At 41.8% G+C, this 12,786-nt stretch overlaps 1 protein-coding gene across 1 annotated transcript in view; it reads right to left on the bottom strand.

The window, feature by feature from the left end:
- The window catches only part of F8 (coagulation factor VIII), a 203,430-nt gene that overhangs the window by 109,205 nt on the left and 81,439 nt on the right, over positions 1 to 12,786 (bottom strand). The window contains exons 4-7 of the mRNA XM_069748570.1: positions 9,018 to 9,230; positions 7,498 to 7,569; positions 6,731 to 6,808; positions 2,836 to 3,057 (exon numbers count right to left, since the gene is read on the bottom strand). Of these exons, the coding sequence (XP_069604671.1) occupies positions 2,836 to 3,057; positions 6,731 to 6,808; positions 7,498 to 7,569; positions 9,018 to 9,230 (585 nt within the window). The remainder of the gene's footprint in view (positions 1 to 2,835; positions 3,058 to 6,730; positions 6,809 to 7,497; positions 7,570 to 9,017; positions 9,231 to 12,786) is intronic.

Genomic DNA, 12,786 nt, shown 5'->3' with positions numbered 1-12,786 from the left:
ATCCTTTTTTTATTGATAGATCGGGCGATTCTGAATGGGGCAATACCAAATATGTGTAGGTTTGATTTTTTTTATTGTTTTATTTTGACTGGGGCGAAAAGGGGGGTGATTTAAACTTTTATATTTTTTTTTTCACATTTTTTAAAACTTTTTTAAACTTTTGCAATGCTTCAATAGCCTCCATGGGGGGCTAGAAGCTGGCACAACTCAATCGGCTCTGCTACATAGGAGCGATCGTCAGATCGCCCCTATGTAGTAGATTTACTGCATTGCTATGAGTGCCGACCACAGGGTGGTGCTCACACTAATCCGGCATCAACAACCATAGAGTTCTCAAGGAGACCTCAGGTTGTCATGCCGACGCATCACTGACCCCCGATCATGTGACGGGGTCGGCAATGCCCTCATTTCTGGCCGCACGTCCAGAAGCGCTAGTTAAATGCCGCTGACAGCGGCAATTAACTAGTTAATAGCGGTGAGTGAATCATGATTTCACCCGCCACTATTGCGGGCACATGTCAGCTGTTCAAAACAGCTGACATGTCCCCGCTTTGATGTGGGCTCACCGCCGGAGCCCACATCAAAGCAGGGGATCCGACCTCTGTTGTACTAGTAAGGCGGAGTTCGTGAAGGGGTTAAGAGAAATTCCGAATATTCACTTCTCTTAAGTATCGGCACACGTGACTGCCGACAGCAGCAGGAAGGCTCCAGCTGACAGTGCGCTCTACTGAAGAGGAATGGATACTCACCACTCTCTGCGATGAACGGTCCCGGTGAGTATTGCGGCAGATGTGCTCTGCTTGTGAGCAGCACATGACGTCCCTGCCATGCACTGCTTACAAGCATTAATCAGCTGCTGGCAACGGAGCAGGACACTGCGAGGGAGCGCCGTGTAGGTGAGTGTAATTTTTTTTAATTTTTCCTGATGGAGCCAATTATAAAAGAAAAAGGATGGGGCCAATCATACCAGGACCGAGATGGGGACAATTATACCAGAATTGGGATGGGACCGATCAAACCAGGACCATGATGGCGCCAATGATACCAGGACTGGGATGAGGAAGCCATGCATACCAGGATAGGGGATATTACAGTACAGAATTGACCATTTTTTTGCTTCAATTTTTTTCCCCTAATTTCCTCCTCTGAAACCTAGGTGCCTCTTATGGTCCGAAAAATATGGTATTTAATGCAATAAAATGCAAATTAATTATTTAAAAATGATTCAATGCCATTTTCTGGATTTTTTATATTCCCCATTCTTTGTAGACATATATATACAGCTCTGGTATAAATTAAGAGACCACTGCAAAATGTTCAGTTTGTCTGATTTTCTCTTTATAGGTATATTTTTTGAGTAAAATGTAAATTGTTCTTTTATTCTATAAACTACTGACAACATGTCTCTGAAGTTCCAAGCAATAATTATTATTTTTTTTTAGACAAAGAAGGATTGTCAAAATTAAAAAAAAAAAATCCCCAGTGCTTTCAGATCTCAAATAATGCAAAGAAAACAAGTTCATAATAATTTAGAAACAACAATAGTAATGTTTTATCTCAGGAAGAGTTCAGAAATCAATATTTTGTGGAATAACCATGATTTTAAATCACAGCTTTCATGCGTCTTGGCATGCTTTCCACCAGTCTTTCACACTGCTCCTGGTACAAAAATTCAAGCAGTTCTTCTTTGTTTGAGGGCTTGTGACTATCCATCATCCTCTTGATTACATTCCAGAAGTTTTCAATGGAGTTCAGGTCTGGAGATTGGGCGGCCATCACAGGGTTTTGAGGTGGTGGTCTCTTAATTTTCGCCAGAGCTGTAGATATATATTTTTTTCTGATCTTCTGCTAATAGTCTCTGTGTGGCATTATTTTGTGTCTATATATCAGTTTTTTGATAATAGAAATGTAGCTGGTGGTACGGGCCGACCAGGACTGTAGGTCCCACAGTTCAATAAAGGAGGCCACCATTTAAAAACAAAGTATTTACTGAATGATAACTTGGCAAGGGTTATGTACAAGGGGTAGCAGGTACAAAGTCTTATGGATGTTTCCTCTACAGTATGGAGCATTTTCTTCCGCACAGTACCCTTCCTCTCTTGTCCACTCCAGGACCAGTGAAGCGCACTGTTTCATCCTACTTCACTACAACCCAGCTTTAGCACTACAGTCCTGATCAGCAAGTCTGCTTACTTGGCCAGCGGTTCCGTGTTCTATTTCTTCCACTAATGGCGTCCTGGATCTACCGCTTGTGACCCTCACTAGTATCATATACTCAGTCCTTTTTAGGCTTTCTGTGTTACAAGCTTTGGGGTTCAAGACCTCGGCATCCTCTCCAAAGACCCTTCTCTGGAAGGCCACTCTATATTGTCAGTAACTTCTCTTCGGGGTCTCGCTATCCCTAGCCTTTGGTCTCCTCTTATAATGGATCACCCGTTAGGTAGGACTACTCACTTTGTGCTCCAAACTCAAACTTCCTAACTATCAGGAAGCAGTCACTTACCGTAACACTAACCCCAGCCCCTATGGGCTAGTCCCAGATATTAACTCTGTGTTACCCTAATGTCACTACCTATAATTCAGTCAAATATCTACATCTTACGCTACCTATCTTATACACCATGCCTTACACTATCACATCCTACACTATACTAATAATACTTATCACACTCTATACACAATACATTACATGGCACATTATATAAAAAAGACGCAGGACAATAGTCACATTACACAATACACATAACGCGAATGGTGTCTTCAGGGGCAGTACAGTCCGTCACCCTTACACTTCAGCCATGCCCTACAAAATGAGACATCAAGTGTTATAAGTACCTTCTGGATGTGTCCAGGACTGGCAGGATAGTTTGTAAACTCCTTTCTCTCCTGGATGGATTATGGCTGTTAGAAAGCTAAAGGCAGTAACAGAAAGTACAGGGACACGATGGTCTCTTATCACAAAGCTATGTCTCTCCAGAGAAATGCTGTGAACCTCAAAATGGGTCCCAAATCCAATGACATGAAAATGTATTGGCTTCTTAAGACAAATGTTTTGCTCTAGAATAGAAAAGGAGAAAACTTTGAAAGCATTATATTAGAAAAAAAAAGTTATTTATAATATAGATGAACATAAAAATGATAAAACAAACTATTGAAAAATTCTGTTATAAATATTTGGACACCTTTTTCCCCAAGTGCAACATGAATATATTGTCAAGAAGTTCTGGACTTTTCAGGTGTGGACACATGATATTACCTCAAATCTAGATACTAGCCATTCTGCAAATTGTAATTAAAGGGGATCTGTCAGTGGGATCAACCCTCCTGAGCCGTCTATATGGGCATGTAGGTCATTGGAAGCTGAATAAAATGACACCTTGATATCTGTGATCTAATATCTTATTCCAGAGAAATCCATATTATTTTTTATTACATAAATGAGCTGTTAAGATCTATGGGCCGGACATAGATCTCCATGAGAATCTGTCTCCAGAAATTGTTTTAAATGAAAGGGGTCATTACCAGTGTGAGACATGTAGATCAGGAGAGTAGACTGTCAGTCATTACATGTCTCACACTGGTAATGCCCCTTTCATATAACATAATCTCTGGAGACAGATTCTCGGGGAGATCTCAACTGCTCATTTACATATTAAGGAAAACATGGCTTTCTCTGGAATAAGACATAGGATCCCAGATATCAAAGTATCACTTTATTCTGCTTCCTATGACCTGTGTGCCCATATAGACGGCTCAGAAAAGCTGACCTTAATAACAGATGCCATTTAAAAATAAAACTTCAATTTATCAGCACCAACTATTCATGATGTTTGTTTCCAAGAGGCAATGGATATCTCCACTGCACAAACATCAAGCAATGTTCCCCAACTCCGGTCCTCGAGAGCCACCAACAGGTCATGTTTTTAGGATTTCCTTAGTATTGAAGAGGTGATAAGTGCATCACAAGGGAGGTAGTTCCAGGTCCTTAAAATTGAAAAGTCTTTATTGATCCATTAAAACTCTATAGTTTGCATAAAATCCTTGTACAAAAAGGATGCAAGCTTAGCAGAAGAAAATATATAAGCAACGCGTTTCGATCTATTCAGATCATTGTCACAGCTTACCTCTGTGTCTCACCTCTGGATCTTATATAGTATTCACCAGCCTGACACTCAGCTTATGTGGTCACGTGATTTTGATTAAGGTGCTTAAAGATATTGCGCTCTATATCTAAGTTTTTTGTATAAGTTCTAAAATCATGTGCCATACTTTAACATCCTTGGATTAAAACATTTAACAATAATGAGACATCAACTCATTTCTCTTATTTGGGCCACGTGGATGTCTTGTTTCTAGGTTGGATATCCAGAAAGCCTCTCTCGTTAACAGGCGTCTTTTGAGATCTCCGCCACGAGGTGATTTTTTTATTTGTTCAATGCCCTGGATTTTCATAGCGGAGATATCTCCTGCATGATGCGTTGCGAAATGTTTTGCCACCATAGATATATTTCGATTACTTATATTGAAACTTGCTGTGTCTCTTAGGTGTTCGGAGATACGGGGTTTTAATTTTCTTGTGGTGCACCCTACATAGGTTAAATTGCAGATTGTACAATCAATCTTATATACTACATTTGAGGTATGGCAATTTATAAACTGTCTTATATGATGTGTTTGTGAATTATTACAGTTATTAAATGTTTTACTTGTGTGAGCATATTTACAGGTACTGCAATGAGACGCTCCACACTTATAAAAACCCTTGCTCTCTAACCATGTTCTTGATGTGGATCTAGATATTAATAATCCTGGAGATATTATATTTCCTATTGACGGTGCCCTTCTAGCCACTATGTTGATACCTTCCTCCAATAAACCTGACTACGGTAGGTACTATCTTCATACAGAATTGGAAAACGTTTATTGATTATATTTTTTATTTGATTAAATTGTGGACTATATTGTAAGCATATATATGGCTTCTTTTTTTTTATATTCTTTTAATTTCTTTGCTTGTTGGTTGGGTGCTATTAAACTTTCTCCATTTTTCTTTTCCACTACTTTTTGCGCTCTTTTTAGAGACCATTTTGGATATTTTCTTAAACTTAACTTTTTTCTGAAGTTCATCAAATTCTTTATTCATATCATCTTCTCTGCTGCAATTTCTCTTTAGTCTTGTATATCCACCCACTGGTATAGATTTTATGGTGTATTTCGGGTGACTGCTAGCAGCATGTAAGGCTGGTTTCACATTTGCGATTAAAAACGCAGCGTTTTAAACGCAAACGCATTTGTTGAAAAAACGCATGTAAACGCGTTTAAACGCTGCGTTTTTTTTGACACATGCGTTTTTGCATGTTTTAACACAAACGCGGCGTTTTGACGTGTTTACATGCGTTTTTTCCTGCGTTTGCGTTTTTGAAACGCATGATGAGAAGTGTGTGACAGCTGCCAATCATCAAAATCAGCAAGAAAACCCACTATAAACAGAAATAGCTAGGGTTAAGGTTAGGATCCCTAGTAACCCTAGGGATCCTAACCCTAACCCTAAGGGATCCTAACCCTAAGGGATCCTAACCCTAACGAATCCTAACCCTAACACTAAACCTATGGGATCCTAACCCTAACTCTAACCCTAAGGGATCGTAACCCTCACCCTAACCCTAAGGGATCCTAACCCTAACCCTAAGGGATCCTAACCCTAACCCTAACCCTAAGGGATCCTAACCCTAAGTGATCCAACCCTAACCCTAACCCTTAGGGTTAGGGTTAGGTTTAGGATCCCTTAGGGTTAGGGTTAGGGTTGGCTTATCAGTGTGCATTCTTGTGTTTTTCTATTAAAAAGCATGTGTTTAAAAACGCATGCAAACGCATGTGCTTAAAAACGCATGCGTTTACATACACAGCAATACGTTTTTTTGCCGCAAAAAAACGCCGCTAGAAATTACTACATGTTGCATTTCTGCAACAAAACGCATGCATAGAAAAGACGCATGTGGCGGCAAAACGTGGCAAAACGCCTGCAAAAAAAGCATGCGCTTTTAATGTTAAGTATAGGAAAAAAACGCATGTGTTTTTTGCGCTAAAACACAACGGCAAAAAACACAAATGTGAAACCAGCCTAAGACAGTGTTCCCACTTATGGGTTTTTTATACGTTTTACTAATAATGGTGTGATTTTCTACTCCCGTTAGCTCTAAATCCAAAAATGAAATTTTGTCCTTATTCTGTTTGTGGGTAAATTTGATATTGTATTCGTTTGAATTAATGTACTTTATGAATTCTGATATGGTAGATTATGCAAACTATAGAGTTTTAATGGATCAATAAAGACTTGTCAATTTTAAGGAGCTGGAACTACCTCCCTTGTTTCTACTATTCTAATCAATGTACGTCCAGTCAAGATGGAGTTCCGTGCACCTGTGGCTGTCGTTGAGCTGGCTGGGGCTGTTGCCTCTGAGTTTCCTTTTTCCTTGTTATTATAATAATTCCATCACCTCTACAATGCTAAAGAAATCCTGAAAATATGACCTGTTGGTGGCTCTTGAGGACCGGAGTTGGGGAACATTGCTGTAGAATTACATTTACTGATTATATCGCCAATGCTGGTCAATGGCGGCTCTTCACATAACGGGTGATATTGAAGAAACAGAACCCACTGAAAGACTTGTTAGAAAAGTGTGAGAAACAAAGACTATCATATTACTACATTAATCTGTACATTATTTACCAGGAATGGAGCCATTTATGTGTCCATTAATTGTATGCAATGGCTGAAAGTTTCCATCACGTGCATAGTGGCTGTGACCTGAATGGAGAAACAATTTTTTAAAGTTACCGTAATTCCTTTCTTCCACAGGCTTTATTGCTCGTACCTATTATAGTCTGTGGGGCTGTTACACATGTCCGTGTATTTTTGCAGTCTGATAGGTCAGCACAAAATCGCAGACACATCCGATCTTGATCTAACTCTCAGATCAAAATCGTCAATGCAAGTCAATGGGTCGGTGAAAACATCACAGTTCTCGGATGTCACCCTTGCGCTGTCCGCTTTTCACGGACTATTAGACAGAAGGTTGAGAAACATCCATCAGTATTTTTGTACATCCGAGAAAAACTGATGAAACTGAGCAAACGCTGATAGTAAAAACTGACTCTAACCAAACTCTGACCAAACTCTGACCATACTCTGACCATACTCTGACCATAGTCTGACCATAGTCTGCTCAAACTCCATGACTCAAATGAGTGAAAAAGTTTGGCGTCCCTTGTCATTTGTGTGTCAGTGTACATATAAGCCATAAGGCAGACTATAATCATCAGCATTGTGGTCGTGCTCGGACTCCATGCTCGGCACGGACTGATGTCTGACCATTCTAGCTGCCCGTCAATATCTCTGCGTCATTGCCAGGATATAATAATTAACCAGAGAGCAGTTTATTTATATCGTCACCTGGAGGAAATGTTTGGTCTCATGTAAAGTTTAATATTTTGTACCTTCATCGAACACTGCTAGGGCAATTATTTTTTCCTGTACACCATGTTGACGTCCATCTTCTGTAAGGGATCCTATGAATTTGAAAAAAAACAACTCACCGAGCAATGTAATTGCTTTTAGCATCATGCAAAACATTTTTTTTGTTCAAACGAAACCATTTTCCAAATCATTACAACATATGTCAGAAATTATTTAGATTTTTGGTCTTCTGTCAAAACTTTACAAATATTTTTTGGAACCTAAATTACCGCATACCTCGATTTTACCACTGCAGTGTTGCAATTTCTACTATCAGATGACCACAAAATAGACATTGATAATACACAGTATCTAACTACTGTGCATGCCAGCATTAGAATTTAATGGGAAAACTCCTTTAAATAGGACCTGTCACTTGCTCAAAAAACACAACTAAATATCTTGTAAAAAAATCACTGAGCTCCCCTGATTCTGCCGCTTTTTTCCATTTTGAGCTGCGTCGCTGCATTACGGAGATATTCATATTTCTTTCTTCTGCAGCACAGCATGTGAAATCTCTGCTTGTAATGCAGCTGGGTGTTTCTTCGAAGTCTTCTCTTGGGGAGTGTGTTTCATCTGACAATCACAGCTCAATAGCTGATGTAGCAGTCTTGGACTCTGCTGAGTTGTGATTGGAGGCATCATGGAGGGAGGGATCAACGCATACGCCCACAGAAATGACTCTGAAGAAACATTTACTTGGACAACAAAGCAGAGATTTCACATAGTGGATTCCAGAAAAAACAAATGTGAATATCTCTGCAGTGGAGTGATGCAGTGCAAAATGGAAAGGAGTGTCAAGATCACAGGAGTTCAGGGATTTTAATAAGACTTTTAACTTTTAATTTTTTGACCAAGTGACAGATCCTCTTTAAAAGTGATATCCTTGACTTAAAAAAATGTGCTTAAGCACTAACAGGCATTTAGTTGTTACCTGCCTGCCTCTTGTACTCACTGCCTTTCTCTGTCAGCACAGAGCGGTCACAAACTTCTGTTGACATCACGTCAACAGAGCGTCAGTTTCATTTCCTGTTGACAGGGCGGGAATACTGGTGTCATGCTGATTGACAGCCGACTCCTGCTGCCTTATTGAGGGAAGCCTTCTGTCAATCAGTGTGACACCAGTAGTCCCGCCCTGTCAACAGGAAGAGAACCTGCTGCAGCTGAATCTCTGGCAGGAGCGGTCAATGACCGATGCCGGGTACAACAGACAGGTAGTTGCCTCTGTTTGCAAATGCCTGCTTGGCAGTGCTAAGTTTTTTTAAAACCCCCATATATCCCTTTTAAGCAATACCCAGGTAATGGGAAAGAGGACCAGAAAGCTAAGAGTAAGCTAGATGTTGACTCTGCCACATGAAAAGAACTAGACTCGGACAGGAGAACAGCAGTGGGGAGCAGGACCCCAGACACTGACTCCATGGATGAAAACACATTAGATTTCACCTTTACCCAAAAGGTCACGAACAAGTGGTGAACTCTTTAAGACAAATGTCCATCTTACCTGGTTTACAGATAAGGATTGCTCCTACTAAACCAGAATTAATATCATAGGAGGAATTACTGTGAGAGTAATAAGCAGAGGTTAAGCAGATTGGGTCAGATTCTGCTGGTCCATAGTTTTCAGGAATTTTCCAAATGTAAGTATATGATTGTCCAGGTGAGACAGCATCATCAGCCTTCTCCAATTTGTCCGTTCCATCTCTATATCCTGCACCTAAAGAGAGGGAGATAGGATTAAGAAATTATTTCATAATGTGTTTCAGATTGTTGAATTGATTGGAGCAATTGATATCATCCATTACTAATATTGGTCATACAGTCAGTACATGTTACATTTATGTTGGAGAGGTCTTTGATTATATTCTTGACTGACTGAGGAATTCTAAGGCACGTAAAAACCATGAGGATACTAGGTCAGTGTGCGCTAGTAACACACAAGTCAGAAAGATATTATGGGCTGAGTGGTTGGCATTGCCATTCATACCCCATAGATAAAATAAGGGCAAGAAAATTCAGGACTGTTGGCATCTATACTAATGAGAGTGAGTGTAATAATTTCTCTTGACGTAACTTACCTAGCCACCTGATACGGGACGTGAGTTAAAGGATTTTTCCCCATCTTATATGACAATGCTTGTAAATAATGTTGCAAATTACGGCATATTAAAATTTTCAGTCTTCCTTGAGATGTTAACACTTTACAGCTTATAGAGCAACCACCGCTGATAGACACTAAAACATGCACAATTCTTACAAGCTCAATAGAAAATAGAGTTTTGTAAGTGAGTCGCCTGCAGGGCAGTGGGATACTCGGTACCGGGTCCGGTCGCTCTTAAAGGGGATGTCACGGTGGCTACAACCGGGTCCGTGACCCTGGGACTCAATTAAAGGGGAATGGTGTTAAACAGGGTTTTTCTACAAAGTTTATCGTGACGCCACCTGTGGTGTTCGATCAGTGGGGACCGACGCCGCATAAAGGGGTCCTCTGGGGTGATGGTATGGCGGCTGGATGGTGACGCTTCCCACAGGTGAAGCGGGGTCCCCAGGGCTCCCAAAGTGTGTGGCGATGATGGTGTATGCCGGTGAATGAGTAAAGGACACAGCGTTTACCTGGTTTACTGAAGATGTAACAGGCCTCAGTCCAGGGCACCGGCAACAGGTACATTAGGTGTCCTGGCAGCCCGGAAACAAGTGAAATCCCCTTGGCAAGTCAGGTTGGGAGCCTTCCACTTTGCGCTCGCCATAAGTCCCTTGCTGTCTGAAGTGTCCTAACAAGGTTCTGGTTCTTTTCCCTGTCCTGGGACAGGTACCTGTATGGTAGGCAGCTTGAGCTGTTCCTTCTGGGGTCTCTGCACGGTGACTCCAGGCTCCATAATGCTGCTGTACCACAGGCTTAATTTGGGCAATATACGTGTAGTTCTGTGCCCTCCAGTTCTGCTATGGGGCTTGCAGCTCCCCACAGCCTCGGGCTCCGGTACCTGATCTCTGTGCTCTGGCTCCTCGGAGGCCCACTCACAGTCTCCTTGAGCCCTATTCTCCCCTCTGTGCTCCTTTCCCTTTACTGTCTGCTCCAGACTAAACTGGCTCCTCCTCCAGACCAGGATGTTTATTCAGGGAAGCTGCCCTAAAACTGGGTTTTGAGCTCCCCCTCCTGGCCTTGATTCAGAAGGTGTTGTGTGTGAGATTACCTGCCAAAAGGATCCATCTTGTCTCCAGGCATAGCACTACCTGCCGCGAGAGGAAGGCAGCACTGCTTTGGTACCCGAACTCCTGGGGTGTCACATAAGCAAGCTCATATTTTTTCTATTGCACTTGTAAGCACTATTTTGAGGCTGGCCAGAATCGTTGGATCGGGCCCTTGCCTCCTAATCCCGCCCAGCTTCAGCACAGTGCTTCAAAGCTAAACAGCACTGGTGGTCGGTCTCCTAGGCAATAAGATGCAAACCAAAAAAAAAAAAAGTATTAATATTATTATTTTAATAAGAAGTAAATTAGAAAGGTTAATATCTGACAATATCCATCTATGGAGATAAAAATAACCCTAACCCTAAAATAATCCCAAACCAGGGACTCAAGCTTGAGGAGGCTAATTTGCATGTTCCAGGTGCCTTCTGGGAAAAGCAAAGAGTCTCTCTAAGCTAGAAGATCGTTGGGTACAGCCGGGACCAGCTGCTTGGAAAGCATCACCAAACCAGGGATTCAAGCTTGAGGAGGCTAATTTGCATGTTCCAGGTGCCTTCTGGGAAAAGCAAAGAGTCTCCCTAGGCTAGAAGATCGTTGGGTACAGCCGGGACCAGCTGCTTGGAAAGCATCACCAAACTGCACGCCGTAAGGCGCGCGAATTTTTGCCTGTAGGACATTATTGCAAGAGAGCTTGGCTGAGTAGATTACACAAGAAGGAAAGCACACAGCAAGTCAGCAGGATCTAGGAGCAACATGGCAGATGTGACAACCTACATGGTGAGCTGCAGCATGTGCTACATGTTCACAGATCGACCAGAAGAAGAATCAAATTTCACCTGTCAGAAGTGTAGACTAGTGGCCCTTTTAGAAGAAAAGGTGCGGGGTCTGGAAGAAAGAATAGCAACTTTGAAACTCATCAAAGAGAATGAAGACTTTCTAGACAGAACAGAAGCATCTCTACTGGTCACAGAAGGTGAAAAAAGTGTCAGAGAACCTCCAAAAGCAGATGAGTGGAAGCATGTGACCAAAAGAAGCAAGAAGACCGTGGAGAAATCACCAACCACACAACTGAAGAACCGATATCAAATCTTTGTAGAGGATGAAGATGGCACACCTAAGGATGAAGCAATACCAGCAAGCAAAAAAGAAAAGGGCACACAGCAACAAATGACAGCAAAAAGTACAGCCAAGAAGCAACGAAGAGTGGTGGTGGTGGGACACTCACTACTGAGAGGCACAGAAGCAGCCATCCGCTGACCGGACATAACTGCAAGAGAAGTATGCTGCCTTCCAGGTGCGATGATCAAGGATGTGACCGATAGGATACCAAAGTTCTTCAGCTCCAAGGACATCCACCCATTTCTTCTGATACATGTTGGCACCAATGACACGGCAAGGAAGGACCTACCGACAATCTGCAAAGACTTTGAAGAGTTGGGGAAGAAAGTAAAGGAACTGGATGCACAGGTAGTTTTTTCTTCTATCCTTCCAGTAGACGGGCATGGCACCAGGAGATGGAACAGGATCCTTGATGCAAACAACTGGCTAAGACGATGGTGCAGACAACAAGGATTCGGATTCCTGGACCACGGTGTGAATTACTTGTACAATGGACTCCTCGCCAGAGACGGACTACACCTCAACAAACCTGGGAAACACACATTCGCCAGAAGACTTGCTACACTCATCAGGAGGGCGTTAAACTAGAAGAAGAGGGGACGGGAAGAAAAACAGACTCGAACAAAGAAGACCCAGGAAAACATACTCAGAAGGGAGGTAAGAACATTTCTAAAACAATCCACAGCGAGGAGATTGGAACAAAACAAAATCCTCTAAACTGCATGCTCGCAAACGCCAGAAGCCTGACAAACAAGATGGAAGAACTAGAAGCAGAAATGTCTACAGGTAACTTTGACATAGTGGGAATAACCGAGACATGGTTAGATGAAAGCTATGACTGGGCAGTTAACTTACAAGGTTACAGTCTGTTTAGAAAGGATCGTAAAAATCGGAGAGGAGGAGGGGTTTGTCTCTATGTAAAGTCTTGTCTAAAGTCCACTTTAAGGGAGGATATTAGCGAAGGAAAT

Source organism: Ranitomeya imitator, chromosome 2, assembly GCF_032444005.1.
Source record: "Ranitomeya imitator isolate aRanImi1 chromosome 2, aRanImi1.pri, whole genome shotgun sequence".
Taxonomy (NCBI): domain Eukaryota; kingdom Metazoa; phylum Chordata; class Amphibia; order Anura; family Dendrobatidae; genus Ranitomeya; species Ranitomeya imitator.
The sequence above is the reverse complement of the archived record's forward strand: the minus strand, read 5'-3'. Positions and strand labels throughout refer to the sequence as shown.